Below are 17,822 nucleotides of genomic sequence, written 5' to 3'. Positions count from 1 at the left end.
GTCGCGGTGAATTATCTTGAGGGGTCCGGGGTTCAAGGCCGGGTCACCGGGTCCCGGGCGCGGGGCGGCCGCGGGGGTGCGGGCGGGAGGCCCCGGCGGCCCCCGGGCTGGTGCCCGGCCCCCCTGCGGCGCGGGGAAGCTGGGGCGGGGGGGCGGGGGGAATCCCGCTTCCCGGAGGTGTCGCCTCTGCAGGGGGAGGAGCCGCGGGAGGCGGGCGCAGCGGGCGGGGAGCGGCTGCGGGGCTGCGGCGGGAGAGGGGCCCCGAGGCCGTGGACGGGAAGCGCCTGTGGCCGAGCAGCCGCCCGCAGCCCCCGAGGGTCGCGGGGAGTCGGCTCCGTCGGGCCGCAGGGAGCCCCGCGCGCGGCTGTGCACGTGGCCGCGGGGAGGCTGTGCACCCACAGCGCCAGGCACCCACAGCGCCCACAGCGCCCACGCGCCCAGGTGCCCAGGCGCCCTTGCTCTTGCGGCTCCTCCTGGGGCCCCTCCGGCCGCCAGGCTCCCCCGCGGCCTACTCCACCCCCCAGCCTGTAGGGGCCTAATGCAGGATAAGAATCATTCAGGCATGGGGTCTGTAATTCTGATCCACTGTTTATAAAAAAAAAAAAAAAAAGGCAACGACTGTGTTTAGCTCTTAGTACTGGTTACTGGGGATTTCTGTGTGCAAATCGCTGCCTCCCTGAGTCTCCTGTCCCCTGAGGGGCGGGGGGGGCGCAGAGCTAGACAAAGCGCAGGACCTCCCTCCCCCAGCTGCATACTCCTTGGCCTTGCACGCGAGAGCGGCCAGTCTTTTTGTTTCCCAGGACCTCGGTGGGCCCAGGGGCCCTGGAGTCCCCTGCTGGGCCTCGCACCACCCAGAGAGCCAGCCGAGCTCTGAAGGGAGCCCCCGCTTCCTGGCAGATTTGGGAAGGAGCCCCATGTGGGGCGGGAGGGGGCATGGCTGGGCTCCCAGGAATGCTGGATCATGCCTCCCCTGTGTCCTGCCTCCTGAGTCAGAGGACCACCAATGGAGCGTTTATAGGAGGCGACCAAAGGGCTAAATTGACTTTGTTTTTAGGAGAGAAAAGGCATATTGTTTTTTCAAAGGCTGGATAACAAATAAAATGTGGTCAGTGCTTGGTCAGAGGCCATGCCTCACATGCGTGGGTAAGAGCACTTCAGAGATTCTCTGTTGCTTCCTCCTTCCCGGAGTTTGTAGTCCCCGCACATGTAAGCTCATGCCTTGCATGCAGTAGTCACCCAGGAAAACCTGTTACATGAATAATCATATGCACAGTTTCCAAGGAGATGAGATTCCCTGACATTTATTACCGCTGAATTACCTGTTCACAAAGAATGGCAACTTTATGAACACTGCCTTTCATCGCATTAAAGATAATCACCTGAAACGAAGTCTGTAGTGAAATAATCACTTGTATTTTTATTTAATGAAAACAAAACCTGTGCATGTTTAACTAAAATATAAGGGTTTGAAAAAAAAAAACTGATTAAGAAACCTCACATTGAGGAATTATTCAGTAATGAAATCTTAGCTGAAATTTAGATTTATACAAATGGGAACAAAAAGGCATAAGGGCATTATTTAGAATCCTATTAGGTTGTTGGTGAGGCGAAATGTTAGGTGATTAAGCCTAGTCATGAAGCATTTCTTAAATTCTAAAAATAGACTGTTTCTACCAAAAATGGTTTATCGTCCCTGATAAACATCTAGATAGCAAGAGCCATTATGTCAGCGGCTCGAGTATTGAACATTTTTCTACTTCACCTCAAGGTTTTTTCATCACAAATTTCTGAACAGGATTAGTTCTTGACAAATATTTGACATTTTCTTTGCCCACTGAGACATTTGTTTAGTTCAGATTATGAAAATAATTGCAAATGTCCGGTGCCTCTTGATACATTTATTTTTTTCCAGTTTCTATCAGTTTAACTGAACTGGACTGAACATTGGAGCCAAAGCCTCCAAAGTCCTAAATGTCAGATCTTTTTCTGCCTTCTAGAACTTTGTGAAAGTTTACGGTTAGTAGAAAAAAATGAGGCACGCCTAACTTCTTTTAGGTAGGAAGACAGATGGCATGGGCATTGACTTTTGGGTGGTATTCACATCCTGTCTAGCCTCTTGGCAGAGGGGCAAACATTTAGGAGATAGAAGTAGTTCTCTTGTGGCTTCTTTACTTGGACAGCACCTCGTAAGTGGTCTCCCCCCTCCCCCTGGGGGTCTTGCAATCATGCATAGGTGCATAGGCAAAATTGCTAATTTGCATGTAGGAAAGAACATCTAGTGGAAGTCGGGTATGTGGGCGCTCTTTGCACCAAGACAAGAGAACTGATTCCCCACTTTTTGAGGCACAGTATTTAACAGTCCTTCACGCACTCTCTCTCCCTCCGTTCTTTCTCTTCCTAGATGAACAGGGCCTCTTTAGGCCTAGGGGTGCATGGTTGCTTTATAGTCTCTCCTCTAAGACTCCTATGGCCCTGCTGGGGTTGGGAGTGGGGAGAAGGAAGCTCTCCCAGCCTGTTGTAGCTGAGAGGCAACCTGTGTTGACCTAATTTTGTTTGCTTCCCATACCCAAGTGCCCTGCTCCACTGGGGTGCAGTGTATTTCCCTAGTCAGGAGTCCCTGGTGCTGACCCACCCTTTCAGTCCTCCTCAGGTAGGAAACACTTCCTCCCTCCCACCCTCAAGGCACACACCAATAAAAGCAACCACAAATGGCAATTTGCCACTTGATTTCTTATATAGCTGCTTGGAGTTCTTCCAGCAACCACGCCTCCCCCTCCCCCCCCCAAAGTAGACAAAACCAAGTAATGCTATTATCAATCCTCTAAAGGGGAAGGGGATATTTAAAGGTAGTCTTTGCATGCAGATCTGGCCTATCTGTATTTTAATGAAAAGTATTCCCCTTCTGTTGATAAGATGAGCCTTTTTATTATCAGTTGCAGAAATGCACCCAGTGGTTTTTCAAATGAGCTCAGTGAGTGCCTGCAAAACAGTGGGTAATGGTGTCAACATTTTGAAGTGACAAGGGAGCCCAAAGTGGTCCTAATACCTTGTGTTTTCAGAACGTGCCACATTTGCCAAGCACAGAAGCAGTTTGAAGCATGAAGCCAAATGCTTCCTGAGAACAGAGACTTAGTCACTTAAGGATCACCATATCTTTTTCTAAGTGATTTGCTGATGGTATAATTTCAGCACACGTGAGCAATAATCATTCATGCCAGCTTTTAACCAATGCAAGTTAATGTGCATTTTATTTAAGGCATATTATTAGTTATAAAATACTCCATTCAGCTGCTAAAATTCTCCCACAATAACTATGCTATTGCCTCATGAACACTCTTTTGAATCTTGTCAAGATACAGGCTGCTTTTAGCCCGTGGGTGCTAAAGTTAGCACTTCCTGTGTTTTTAGCATAATTAACAGAGAATGTAGTATTCTTTAAATCGTATACTTAAGAGAGAAAAACCTTAATTACCCTTAAGGGCCTGACTTTGAGGACAAACTCCGGTGCAAACACAAGGCAATGCATATTGCATTTGTACCTTCCCCATCACATTAGAAGAATGGTCTTCGAGGCAAGCACCCAACTGAAATATTTGACAGACCTAGAAGTGTTTCCAGCTGTGTTGGGGATCAGTATGTAATTAACCCAGAAAAGCGGCTTCAAGAAGAGTTCATTGGTCCCTTGTTTGGTGACTTAACATGGAAATTAACCCATTAAGGCAAGACCTATAGAAATGATTCTAAAACCAGTCAACATGTTTCAAGGCCATCTGTGTGCAGGAAGGCAGCCAGAGGCCGTGGGAGCAGTGGTCCCTGCCCCCGATCTGTGCCTCGGCCTTGGAACTGTAGTCCTGGCTTAGAGGAGGGTGGGCCCACACATTGGAAAGCCAGATTCAGCTCACAGCAAGAGGATCCAGAGACTAGTCAGAGGCCCCAGAGCCAGCCCCCACGCCTGACCCATGACTCCTCCCATTGAAGCCCACCACAATTCTTCCCTTGGCTCCAGAGTTGACTCCATCCTTAAGAAGTCCTTAAGAGCCCTCCCACTTGAAAACATGCCTACATTTAATGGCCTTCAGTGACCACAAGATTCTGAAACTTGAAACTTTCTCACTTAAATGAATCTCGGTAGAGAAAGGAAGGGGGGCAAAAATTTACAGAGGCCAGAGAAGCAGGAGGACTTAGGATGTGAATATCTGGGGCACAACTGCAGAAAACCAGTTAGATTTTAAGGTGGTAATGATCCCTAGCAGCTGAGTCTCAAAACCGGACTCGACTCCATTTTCACCCTGAAACTCTAAGACAGGCAGTGTATGGTGATTTCCAATAAGCAATACATAAAACTACATTTGGAGATTTGTCCACCAAGCATTTAAAAAAAAAAAAAAAAAGAAGGTATAAATTCTCTTTTTCAGTCTATATTTATCTCTAGACCTTTTAAAAAATCTCATTTAGTCCTGTTCCCCCCCCCCCCCCCACCAACCTGGTTTCTTGCTAGGTTCTGCTCATTTCAGTGAGGTGTCCAGGTTGGTCATTCAGATGCCACCTGAAATAACCAGATGTTTCCTCGTTAACCCAGTTCTAGCTTGTAGATAGGACACCGAGGACCAATATTTTCTCCAGGTAGCTCATGGTGCCCGGGGGGCTGTGCCCAGTGAATTAGTTGTGCCCTGGCCATTTTGTGATGCCCTTTAAATGTCTTCTCGGTCACTATACATTGGCAACTTGACCCAGAGACGCCCGCAATTTCATTGTCATGGCATGTAAGCTGCCTCAGAAGTTTGATCAGGAGTTGTGCACATTGATCTTCAAAAGTGAGCCTGAGGACAGCATGTGGCCAGGTGAATTCACTCCTGGGACTCGCCTCCAAGGCCTCAGACGCTTAAGTAGTAGATAAGACAGAATCTTCAATCTCTCTCTTATGGAGCGATCATGTAATTTTGAGAATACCTGTCTACTCTTATCCCTAAAGTTCTGTGACCAGTATACAATGGCTCTTCTTTAAGCAAAATAGTTTGATTCTTCTATTTTCTAGGTATCTCAATAAGATCAGGGGTTGAAGCTAATGCTCTATTTCGGCTCAAAAATAGCCATTTCTACCTCTTAGACTTCCTCTCCAAAAATATACCTGCCTGCCCCCAGAAATTGAAAGTACTGACTGTATTTTTATAGCAACACAGAAATGCCCTCAAATTTTCATCAAATCTGTTCATAATTCCTATTAATTTAGGAATTAATAACTTAGAAAGAAACCAAGGAAATGGCCTCCCTGGGAATGTTTGTTGCATTTTTATGGGCATGGATCGCACTTACAGTGCAGGCTGCTTGGGAAAATAGTTCAAGAGTCTTGTACTAAGCCAGACACAGAAGTGCTGCCCAGACTTGATTCACATTCTTGGGATTATTGCTGATTTGAAGCTTTCATGCTCAGTAGCGATGGCATGAGGAAATGGAATCTGGTAATAACTGGGCAGATTCATCCAGGCCCACCTGTTAGCTGCTGGTGGGTACAGATGTTCTCTAGCTGGCCACTAAAAACACTAAAACGTTAATATATTTTCTCTGCCAACACCCTGCCATATTCCTAATTTTATTGCTCTTGGTAGGAACTTCTCATGGGGGACGGGAAAGTGTTTCAATTTCAGGTTCAAGGAAAGGAGGTTGTGTTTATGAAATAACTTGAGGGGTCTGCAGCTCTCAAGCTCCCATAAAACCTCAGTGTTTGAACTGGTTTTGCAAAAGGTTCCATACAGCTTCCCTGTTGGGCATGAATCTTCTTACATATACATTTAATTATGGACATATATGGTGTGCTCTATCTTCGTGCAAGGATGACTGAAGCAAGAAGCTATGTGTCTGCAGAATTAGTTTCTGGGTGAGGCACTTGGTGACTATTCTCGGGCTGGAAACAGTGCCGTCACCCAGAATTCACGATCTTGAGGACAAAGATGGTCAGACCTGAAGCTTCAAAAGCCCTTCAGAACTCTGCTGACGTTAGCCAAGCTCGAGGAGCTCCGAGGGCCCCAAATGCCCACTTACCTGGTCTATGCAGAGCAAAGCACTTTGAATGTATTGGGCGGGGCGGGGTGTGGACCCATGTCCCATGTTGCATATGTGCTGCAGGTACTTCTTTACCATAGAGCTTCCTGGGGTCCACCCTTTATGTTCTGATAGGTGAATTAGGCAGGACCTGGGACAGTGCTGTGTGCACAGAGTTGCCTGTAGGGTGACAAAACTGCGGCGTTAGGGACCTCCCAGGGGCCTGGAGCTGTTGCACCCGCCGGGAAGGGGTTGGACCTGACAAGCAGAGCTCAGTCCCTGGGCAGACTGGGTGAGCCCGGGGGCACCCCTGGGGGCTGGGTCCTGGTCGAGTGTAAGCAGTGCCCCTCCTATGGACTACCCAGTGATGCTGCGCCCTTCCTTGGGCTGTGCTCAGGTCTACACTTAACCTGGAAGCTTTTCATGTGCATCTTTTTTAAATCTGTAGAATTTAGATTTTTTTTGTTGTTTGGCTTAGTAGAATGTTGGGAGACTTTTTGGGAGGGACGCAGGAGGTAGAGGCAGGCACGGTCCCGCTCATCTGCCTACCTGGGCTCCATCCTTCATGTCACAGCTGCTGGCCTGTGTTGCCGTCCCTTCACGGGCACCCCCGGGGCAGGTCCCCTCCGTGTCCCTGTGGCTGCTGGGGGGGTCCACGCTCGGGGATCATGCCCCACCCTCACATGGGCTCTATGGCCACAGAGGATTCGGGAAGAATTCAGAGTGCTTAAACGCAGGGTGCCTGCTGTCAAGTCAGGATTTGTTTTTTTAACTGATGGCCCTGCTTCACCCTGCTTTTCCTGGTACGATAGTTCTCTATGATTCCATGTCGTCTTTTTTTTCGTGACTACAAAATAATAGAGACAGATTTTTCTTTCTGAAAAAGTGTTTACCTTAACCCCAGCAAAAAAACAAAATGAACAAGTGGACTTTTCATCTTTAATGACAAATTACTCTTGTAGTTAGTGGTTAGACAAATTATGCTTATAACTAATAAGTGTGGGCATCGGTTTTTATTAGCACCTTTGGACACTTGTTGATCTAAAAGTGCTGGTCGTTAGCAAAAGTAATAAGGCAGGATCAAAGTGTCATTCCTAATTAGGTCTTGTTAAAGCTCTTTAAAATTACCTCTCTACCTTGGAAGTGAAGTGGTTGACTTCTCATGCTTCTCATGAACCTTTGCATACAGATGTATTTTCTTTTCTTTTTTTTTTAAGATTTTATTTATTTATTCATGAGAGACGCAGGCAGAGGGAGAAGCAGGCTCCATGCAGGGAGCCCGGTATGGGACTTGATCCTGGGACCCCAGGACCACGCCCTGGGCCAAAGGCAGGTGCTCAACTGCTGAGCCACCCAGGTGTCCCTGTATTTTTATTCAAAATATGAAAGCAAATAAGAACAAAAGCAGAAGCAAACCTCCATAGAATCTGGTTTCAGTTGCAAACAGTTTCGTTTTCAGGTGCCGCCACTGTCTACATTTTGCGGATATATGAGTACAGGTACTCCGAGGCACAGGGGGCAGCTCACTTGATAGTAGTAAGTGGGAGTCTCCACCTTTGGCTGAGGACTGAAGACAAAGCCAGACACTCTCTGGGGCCAAAAGTGGGTGGGGAGGGGAAACCCAGTACCCAGAGGGAGGGAGGAGAATGCTCTGCAGCCACACGGTGACCTAAGTGCTGAAACTACTTCCGGGTTTTACTGGTAGTCCCAGTGCTGATTATTGTTTTAGCGCCATGGTAATTCCCCAGATGTCTTGGTTAAACTTTGTATTTGGGAAAGGTGGTCTCCATTGTCCGGGAGCGGGGCGGGGGTGGAGGGGTGAGGGGGCGGAGTCTCAGATCCAAGATGAGTGGTGAGCACTGTCAGATCTAAGAGGGGTGGTGAACACTCTTGGATCCAAGGTCAGTAGTGAACAGGCTTAGATCCAGGATGAGTGGTGAACAGTCTCAGGTCCAGGGTGAGTGGTGAGCACTTTCAGATCCAAGGTCAATGGTGAGCACTCTTAGATCCAGGAGTGGTGAGCACTCGGATCCAGGATGAGTCGTGAACAGTCTTGGATCCAGGGTGAGTGGTGAGCACTCAGATCTAGGATGAGTGGTGAGCACTCCCAGATACAAGGTCAGTGGTGAGCACTCTCGGATCCAGGGTGACTGGTGAGCACTCTCGGATCCAGGATGAGGGGTGAGCACTCTCAGATCCAAGGTCAGTGGTGAGCACGCTCATCGAGTGAGCGTGTCCTGAAAGCCCCTGGAGATGCCCCGTCTCCGAAGTTCGGGTCTGACTGAGGCCGGGACGCAGCCAGCGCGATAGCTGTCGTCTCTAAGGGAGTGATTTCCGAGAGAGACCTCCGAGGCCCCACTAGGCTCCTGACCCGGGGAGTTGTTGAGAGCTGCGCGGATGGAGGCGGGGTCACGTCAGCTCTTGCCGGCTTGGATGAGCAGAGGAGGTCCTCGTGTACGTGGCTGGTATTCGGATTTCCACTCTATGATCTGGAATTTTCTGACTCCGTGTTTGGCGAGAGACCTGCTACATGTTGACAGAAGAAGCAGTGTCGGAGTTAGACTTTGGACCCAGCCACAAGGGGGGTTGCAGTGGAACGTCACGGAACAAATACGCAAATAACGTCTATGCCCAGAAGCAGCACTGAGCCATCTCATTTCTGAGACCCCTTAAAAACGTTTGAATCGGTGAGCCGCTGGCGAATATCCTCTCGGCCTCGGCGTTCTTCAAGGGGCTGAGAAAGCAGCCGCAGCGCCCTGCCGTGTCCACACACCACTTCATTCCAGTGTGCCTTAATATTTCGGACGATTTGATGTGTTTTGACCCCAAACCCTTAAATCTTTTGGAAAGCATCTTTGAGTTGCCAGTGTCCCTCACACCGGAGCCCTGATTCCAGAAGTGTGTCGGGAGCTGCTGCAGCATGTGACAAATCCTGGCTTAGATTTCTTCCTGGCTTCTAGAACATTCCCCTCCTTCCCCTTAGACGCAGCCGCCTTGAAGTTGCTGCATCTATCCTGGAAGCAGCCAGCGAAGAGCCCACGGTGTTCGTAGGGTCCCTTAGTAAACACTGGGGACCAACCAGGATGGGCTGTGAGTAGGGACGACGCACCCCGCGACAACCACTTCTAGGTCGAGAGCAACCTGCTGAAAAGTGTTGTTTTGATAGAAGTTTAAAGGATTATTTTAAAAGCTTCTTGAGTCTTTCCTCCTGACTTTGACTACGGAGGTTTTGATTTATGAGGACAACATGTCATGGGTTCCCATTGGAAATGGAAGGGGATGTCAAACTGAACTTGGGTCTCGAAACAAGCTTCAGTAGCTGAGACCTTCTCTGTCTCCTGGACTCCCCGTCCACAGGCCCGTCAGAGGGTTTCCTGTGCCAGCTGATGAAACGTCCGTGTACAGAAAGTGATGTTCTTAGGAACAGACGACGCTGGCAAGCTGTGTTTCGTTTCATAGTCGCACCTTTTTATGATAACTGGTGTTCTTAGAGAAATGGAAGAAATCGTCTGAGCTATGAGATGGTCTTGGTTGAGTGAGTTGGCTGTAAACGTGGACTCCGGGGGTACCACGGAGTCCCCCAGGCCCGTGACTGTGACAGGGTGGTTCTGCATGCACCGCGGTTCTCTGCGGGGCTGGCCCTTTCCTCCCCACCTGTCCCCTCCTGTTGCCAGAGAGATCTTGAGCTCCGGTCTCTTTCGGAAGACGTAGCTCCACTGCGGTGCTTGCCACGCTCAGCTTGTCCTGGAAGCCAGGCCGCAGGGCCGTGGTTGCGACCTACCCGTCCCTTCCTCAGTTCCTGTCTCTACCGGGTTCGTTCACTCCCGGGTCGGTGCTGTTGTCATCCTTGTTTTAGAATAAAGAGTCAGGGATGCAGAGTCGTGATCCTCCTCCCCCCCTGCCCCCGAACCTCAGTGGTGGAGCTGGATTTGCACCCCAGGCCGCCTGACTCCTGATGCGTCTGCTCTGCGTCCCCCAGGGGCCTTCGGGGACTCAGCCAGGCAGATTGCACCTTAAGGCCCGGACTCCTCCCCTGGATCGTAAGACAGACGTCAGGGGGCTTCATTGTCCTCCACTGGAAATGAGACCCCACCGCTGGGCCTTTGCTCGTGTGCGTCCTTCTCCAGGAATCAGGGGAGGTGGACACAGGGCCCGTGATAGTCCAGTGATCTGACCCCAGAGGTGGAGGTGACGTTTGACAGAGTAGAATGTTTATCTGAAAACGTGTGTATCTCTGTTCCCTCAGGTTCTCCCTACTACGACAACGTCCGGCCCCTCTCCTACCCCGATTCGGATGCTGTGCTGATTTGCTTTGACGTCAGTCGGCCGGAGACCCTGGACAGCGTCCTGAAAAAGGCAGGTGCTGGGGCCGGTGGCTCGGTTCAGGCCTGGCCCACGCGCAGAATAAACGCGCGGGGCTGGGGAGCGCCCACGCTCTGCTCGCCACCTCGCCGTGTGTTCTGGGAACCAAAACATTGGAAAAACCCACTCGCACACCGCGACGGGTTTCCATGCGGCCGTCACGAGGTTCGACGCTGAACCTGTGCAAGATTTTCTTTCCTGTTAAGAAACGACGTAGCCGTTGAAGAGCCTCCGTGGTTACCCTGCGGGCCGAGGCCTAACGCGAGGGCCCTGCCGGCTCCCAGGCAGGCGGCTCTCCCATCCACCGTCCCCATCGGGCTCGGGCTCGCGCCGCGGTGGACACCTTTACATTTGACCCCACTGCGGTACTGAGATGATGCCATCTGTTGTACTGTGATGCCATCTATTAGAGGTGGAGCGGCTCCGGGGAGGGCGCAGGGGTGTTTCCAGACCTGAGACTAAGGGAGTTGTGGTGACGAGTCGGAGGAGATCCCAGAGCGAAGGAGCCTGGCTGTACACGGGCCGCTAGAGGCTGCGTCTAGGGCCTGGGGGTGGCGGAGGGCCGGGCCGAGGCCAGGAGGAGGGCACCTGGTGGCGGGGGCAGGTGTTCCCGGTCCTGGCCGAGCGCTGTCAGGTTTCAGATGATAGTTGGCGGCTCGTCTTACGTGTCCGGCTTTGGAGGTGGTTTATTCCCCCCTCGCCCCGTGTCTTTACCAAACATGACAAACGCCGTTCGCTCGGTTACATACGAATTTCGCAGGAGATCAAAGGCTCTCTAAGTCCATCTGGCTGCGAGTCGTGTGGCACCCACGCACGGAAGGCTCCTGTTTGTCACCCGGGCAGGAGCACCCCTTCCCCGGCCTCCGCGCCTGTGAACAACTGCTCGGCATGCAGCGGGCGGCCCGAGTCCTTGCCCAGCCGCCGAGCACTGCCCGGGCTGCACTGCCTGTGAGCAGGTGAAAGGCACCGCTTATTTACCAGGGGTTCTCCTCCTGTCCATCAGGTCATGCATAATTCGGGATGAAACTCCTTGCTCTTGCTTTATTTTGCTTTTGTCTTCTGAGACCTAATGTAGTGACTTTGGCCTTAGAGATATTAATGGACATGTCTTGCGTTTGTGTCAAGTTTAAGGCTCAGCATCACCGGTGCTGGGACTTGTCTCGATGAATTGACTCCGCAAGTCCTTGACTATCCACGCGTTCCGAGTGACATAAAGCAGAATAGTTTTGTTTTTTTTTTTTTTTTCCCCAGTTCATCCTCCAGTCGCTATGTCAGCGCCCTCTAGCAAATGGTAGATGCTTGTAAATAACTCTGGAGAGAAGGAAAGAAGGAGGCGGTTGGCGGATACCTGAGGCTTTCATGGGAAGTGTGTCCCTTCCCTGGGTCTGCCCCAGGTGCACCTCTAGATCTGCACATGCCGCCTCCAGCGGTCTGCTAAACAGCTCCTGCAGGACGTCCCCGTTACCTTGTATTATACACGTGGCTTGGTCACCCTCGCCCCTCGGTGAATTCCGCACCTCTGTCTTCACCTTTGTGACGACCACGGTACCTAGTAGAGCACTCGATGTGTATGTATTTGAGCACGTGGCCTGGGTGAGCCAGCCTGGTTCCCGATTGCAGCCCTCTGATGCCCCCTCCCCAGGAGCCAGAGCTCTCCTGGGAACATTCTGAACCTTTCACTCCCATCCTTATTTTTTTTTTAATGGTCAACTGGTCTTTTTTTAATTTTATTTATTTTTTTATTATTATATTTTTATTATTATTATTATTTTTTGGAGTTCGATTTGCCAACATATAGTGTAACACCCAGTGCTCATCTCATCAGGTGCCCTCCCTTCACTCCTATCCTTTTTTTTTTTAATGGTCAACTGGTCTTTCTTAAATTTTATTTATTTATTATTATTATTATATTTTTATTATTATTTGTATACATTTTTTTGGAGTTCAATTTGCCCAACAAATAGTGTAACACCCAGTGCTCATCCTGTCAGGTGCCCACCCTTCACTCCCATCCTGATGGTCGCCTTGAGCTTGAGGAAATGGAACCACAAGAAGGCAGTTGTCTGCTCTTTAAGAGGAAGTTGGAATTCCCTGCTTAGGCATCTCTGGAGGTTCTAATAATTCTCGTCAAGTCTTGCAACAAGTAGCCAATTGGACTGAATTGAAATTGAAATAGTAAACAACTTGGGTAATTTAAAGCTGACTTCAGGGCCTCTGCACTTAGGGCCAGATGCTTTCCCAGGAGCCCAGGAGATGGGCCTTTTTGACCAGGCCGCGGTCCGTGTTGATCCAGTCACCTGAGTGGAGGTTCCTTAAGGGCAGGACAGTCTAGTCTGTTCATGAACATTGTCTCCAGCCCTGGAAACCTCATCAGCAATTCCAGCTCAGGGGAGCTGTGCAGTCGTCCTCGATGGGCCTTGGAGGTGCATACTCGTGCTTGTGCTTCCTCTGCCTTCCCCCCAGCCTTCCGTGCTGGGAAGTACCAGCTCTGTGAATCTGAGGGCATAGTCACTTGTTAGAACATTCCTCAGGCACTTCCATCTTGCAGAGATACCCCAATAATCAAGAAATTATTGAAGCTGCCTTCTGACAGCAGCACCCTACAACTCTCCTGCAGTAGGGACCGGTCACGAGCCGCACAGAGAGGGAGGATAGATGAGAATACACACGAGTGTTCTCCAGTGGATCCACTTTAAAAAGTAGTCAAGTTTGGGGGCACCCGATTGGCTCAGCCAGTTGAGTGTGTGTATGCCTTTGGCTCAGGTCATGGTCTCGAGGCCCTGGCATCTGAGCTCTGCATCGGGCTCACTGCTCAGCCGGAAGCCTGCCTCTCCCTCGACTCACATGCATGCTCTCTCGACTAAATACATAAGATTTTAAAGAGGAAAAGTTAATGTCTACTTAGAAGGTAAATGCAGGTGTTCTTCTTCATCTCAAGGGACACTCCTAAATGTTCCTTTTGTGCCCCATTCCGGGCTTCAGCCCGTGGAGGGCTTGTGACCGACCTACAGATGCCCACACGTTGTTGACTCTTCATCTCTCTTATCTCTCCCTGTAGTGGAAAGGTGAGATCCAGGAGTTTTGCCCCAACACCAAAATGCTCTTGGTTGGCTGCAAATCTGACCTCCGGACAGATGTCAGCACATTGGTAGAGCTCTCCAATCACAGACAGACCCCGGTGTCCTATGACCAGGTATGTACGCTGTCGGGGTGCAGGTACGGTTTTCAGAAGTAGGACATTGGGGCCCCCAGGGAGCTCAGCGGTTTAGCACCTGCTGTTGGCCCAGAGTGTGATCCTGGAGTCCCGGGATCGAGTCCCACGTCAGGCTCCCTGCATGGAGCCTGCTTCTCCCTCTGCCTCTCTCTCTCTCTCTGTGTGTGTATTCTAATGAATAAATAAATAAAATCTAAAAAAAAAAAGAAGTAGGATCACTCATGATAAAAAGGAGCCGCTTTTCTAAGGGCTCAACCAATGGTCGGCCTCAGGTTGACGACCCTTGAGTTATGCTGTAGAATGAGCTTGGATTATGTGAGGATCTGTGTGTGAGCATAAACAGGACAAGTTTGGAAAGCATCTTTTGAAACGAGAACAGTTCTGTTGTTCAGTAGGGTAATCACATGACACTTGATGCCTGAGTGTAGACAGAGGCTCATAGTCTACCCCTTGTATGTCTCTGCAATGCTCACTGGGATTAAAGTTAAAAAATCTAGGGGTGCCTGGGGGCCTCAGGGGTTGAGCACCTGCCTGGAGCTCAGGGCGTGACCCTTGGGTCCCAGGATTGAGTCCCACATCGGGCTCCTGCAGGAAGCCTGCTTCTCCCTCTGCCTGTGTCTCTGCCTCTCTCTGTGTCTCTCATGAATAAATAAGTCTTTAAAAAAAATGAAAAAGTAAAAAATCCAAAAGAGAATGTGATCAAATTGGTAATACTCTTGAGTTGATCTTACTTTATGCTCAGCAGCACAATAAAATACTTGAGGAGGATGTTGCCAGTAAAGTAGAAGTCTCCATGAAACGGTCTTTTAGAGACTCGTCATTTCCGTGGGCATTTCCCCCAAGTATCTAGAAGGGAAGCGAATTGGCATCAGATGTTCATTCTCCTAGAACTTAAAACCAGGTTCTAAAGAGACTTCAAGTCGAAGTAGCTACGACTGTCCGTCGTGGTCACCTTCTTGAATACTGCAGTGTTATGTATCTCATTAATAAAAACCTAGTTAGTTAAATAAGTCCTTTTGATGCACACGTGCTCATTACTGTGCACCGTGGTTGCCTGGTCCATGCTGGACCTTCCGTATTGTGTGTTTCCCGAAGTCCCAGGTATCGTAAGAGTGTTGTTCCTCTCCTCAATGCATTTTGGCCACGCCTTTCAAGATTGATTCTGAATTCCGTCCCTTGCCACCCCGGTTTTTATACAGCTTATTGATGAGTCTTTATCGACCAATCTTGAGCCCCATTTACACTCATGAAAAATCAGACTTTCGTACCTCCGGGAAGTCCAGCACTGTATTGAGTGATGAGAATCGAACACCTTAGGACGGAGTCTTGGCTGCAGATATTAATGAAATAATTCATTGTTATTATAACTCCTTAAGAAATCATTAAATTGTTTAAAAGAAGGGGTTTGGGGGCAGTTTTTTCGCAGCAACACTTGGAAAGTACGGTTCACGTGCTAGAAACGATTCACGATTCATTGTTATTTTGTGGTATTGGGAAGACACTGTTGCATCTTCCCCAAAGACCTGTTGCTGATCGCGACCCATTCTTCTGCTTCTCAGGGGGCAAATATGGCCAAACAGATTGGAGCGGCCACGTACATCGAGTGCTCGGCTCTACAGTCAGAGAACAGCGTCAGAGACATTTTTCACGTTGCCACCTTGGCATGTGTCAACAAGACAAATAAAAACGTTAAGCGGAACAAATCTCAGCGGGCCACAAAGCGGATCTCACACATGCCCAGCAGACCCGAACTGTCTGCGGTCGCCACGGACTTACGGAAGGACAAAGCCAAGAGCTGCACCGTGATGTGAGTGCCCGCCCCGGTAGTGCGGACGCGGAGGGCGGCTAAGAGAACCCAACCCGCGAAGCAAAAAGGTGGAATCTGAATGAAGTGCACAGCCCAAGTCCGCATGCCGGCGGCTTAGGAGGTGTTTGAAAAGATGCTCATCTTTTTGGAATCCCGTCCTTAGGTTCGGCACGTAGAGCAGATGGTGAACACGTTGAAGAGTTTGGAGGTGTGACTTGAAAAATATGCCAAAAAAGAGAGATCCCCCCCGGGCTGGAGGTAGAGAAGGAGGAGGACGACGAGGACCTCCACGAAGAAGGATCACGCTCTGAATGGTGCTTGCGTTTTCGTTTTCTTTGTTGCAATCTCTTCATGGATCTCGACTCTTTGATTTGATTTTTAAATGTTTTAATCTCCTTTACAGAAAGTATATATTAATATACCGTCCTCGCCGGGGAACTGGCACTGTGACCTTAGCGTTTAGTTTTCTAGAGGATGTGATCTAATTTCCTCCTAGCTCATCATTAAAATGGAAATTGTATCAGGACCCGTGGGATCTCCAGAGGAAAAGTTCGTGAGGCTCTGAAATCTTGCCTCCCCGAAGATAGCTGAGCAAGATGGTTCTGAGGAAAGGCTTCTGGAGTCTTGCGAGATAATGCGGACCGGCGCTACCAAGACGAAATAGATCGAATAGAGAAAAGGGTGTCCGTTTTTATTCAGTCTGATGGTTCTGTTCATCATTGTGATTGTCATTAAAAAGTGGTAAATTGCTCAGTGTAATATTTTTGTGCGCTGTTTAGAAAAGAAGGTGTGTGATTTCTTTTGCCATCATTGATGAAGGTGCAGAGTCAGGTAAGAGGTGTCTCAGTTTGACGTCAGAAAATGATCCAAGGGAGGGGGGGGAAGTGTAGGTACTATTTTCGCCCGGAGAGATAATGAAGGAATAGCAGCGGGAAGCACACATCTGTGAGTAAAGCTTTGGGATCCCGTTGCCAAAAGTACAAAGCAAAAGGCCCGTTATCTTGGGATGAAGCTCCAAAGCTTGGCAGCATCTGATGATCTCTTGGTTTATTTCACTTTTTTCAAAGAACATCGGTAAGAGAAGGGACCTTCTTACCTAAGCTTCAGAGAATCCTTAGAGGAAAGGTGTGCGAGCTCAGTCCCGACACTACGCTAGGGCGTTTCCAGAGAGCGATTGCTAAACCTCACGTACCCGGATTCAGCCAAGGCCCGCGTTCAATACTTGATTGCTGTTGTTACGTGAAATAATCAGCATTTAAAATAGTTTACAGATATTTTTTTGACCAGTTCCTTTTAGAGCTTCTTTCAGAGAAGAAACCAGATCTGACCTGTTTATTGTTGGCGCTTGTTGAAAACGAGCTTTCTTTCCAATGATAAAGCTTCATTTTTGAAGTGTTGAAGCTGTGCTCCCATTAAATTGTGGCAGGAGAGGAGATTAAGGTAATTACAACACTCAGTTCTTTGTCTTACAAGCACTTTGTTTGGTCTCTGCGAGAAAATACCATTCCCGTCATTTCCCACGAAATACAGACTTTTTACCGACATACTATGCTTTGATCGAGGCAGCGTTATGCTTTGGGCAGTATTACAAAATAGCTGGCAAGTGCTTTCTGTATTTAAATATTGTAAAGAGAAAATAAGTTATAACTGTTATAAAGCAGAACTTGCGTTGCATTTTTTTAAATGTCGAAGTCACTTTGTATGTTTGTTTGGTCAATGTTTCCGCAGTATTTATTAAAACATACTTTTTTTTCCCTTCGAATAAAAAAGTAACCACGTCTTTGTCTAAATGTGATTTGTCCTTTTATCTGCTTTCTGATGTAGCTGTTTGGTTTTGTTCTTTACTATAGAGCTGATGAGAGCATCCGGCTTCAAGTTTTCTGAACTCGTAGGCTTTGGAATTTCCTGATGGCTTGCCCACAGTGCAAGTTCCTCAGGCAAAGGTAAATCCACAGAAATGAGAGGTTTTCATCATTTTCAAATCTCAAGAAGAAAATGGAGTGTAGTCAAACTGATTCGCTCATAGACCAAAAGAGCTACGATCCTAAGATTCAAAAATAGGGAAAGAATCTTAAAATTGTAAGGAAATAGGAAATTCCTGGAGCTCTTTAGTAGTGAGATAGCGTGATGCAGTCCCAGGTCATGGGTTTCATTCTGTGGAGGAGCCTGGTTTGCTTCCCTTCCCATGGTCCCCCACTCCATCCCCCACCCCCGGCCTCCATCCCTAATCCACCTTGGATTGCGTGTTCTTGTTCACAGAGGCCAGTTGTGTTGATGACTCAGGACCCAGCTATGAACAACAATTACAGGGAAGGAATAACAAAAATAAAGCACAAGAAGAAATGGCCTTGTTTATTGTAGCAGCATCTCTAACTAACACAGGAAGACAGTATAAGCTTT

The 17,822-nt window shown here is 48.8% G+C and overlaps 1 protein-coding gene across 2 annotated transcripts in view; it reads left to right on the top strand.

Annotated features, from left to right (window-relative positions):
* The window catches only part of RND3 (Rho family GTPase 3), a 19,037-nt gene extending 1,825 nt beyond the window's left edge, over positions 1–17,212 (top strand). The window contains exons 3-6 of one of the 2 annotated variants that reach the window (XM_072757741.1): positions 10,286–10,395; positions 13,460–13,594; positions 15,175–15,422; positions 15,586–17,212. In XM_072757741.1, the coding sequence (XP_072613842.1) occupies positions 10,286–10,395; positions 13,460–13,594; positions 15,175–15,422; positions 15,586–15,598 (506 nt within the window). In that variant the 3' untranslated portion in view covers positions 15,599–17,212. The other variant, XM_026008019.2, reaches the window with a different exon arrangement.
* The last annotated feature ends 610 nt before the right edge of the window (positions 17,213–17,822 follow it).

This window comes from Vulpes vulpes, chromosome 5, assembly GCF_048418805.1.
Source record: "Vulpes vulpes isolate BD-2025 chromosome 5, VulVul3, whole genome shotgun sequence".
Taxonomy (NCBI): Eukaryota; Metazoa; Chordata; class Mammalia; order Carnivora; family Canidae; genus Vulpes; species Vulpes vulpes.
Note: the sequence above shows the minus strand (reverse complement) of the source record. Positions and strands in the feature narration are given on the sequence as shown.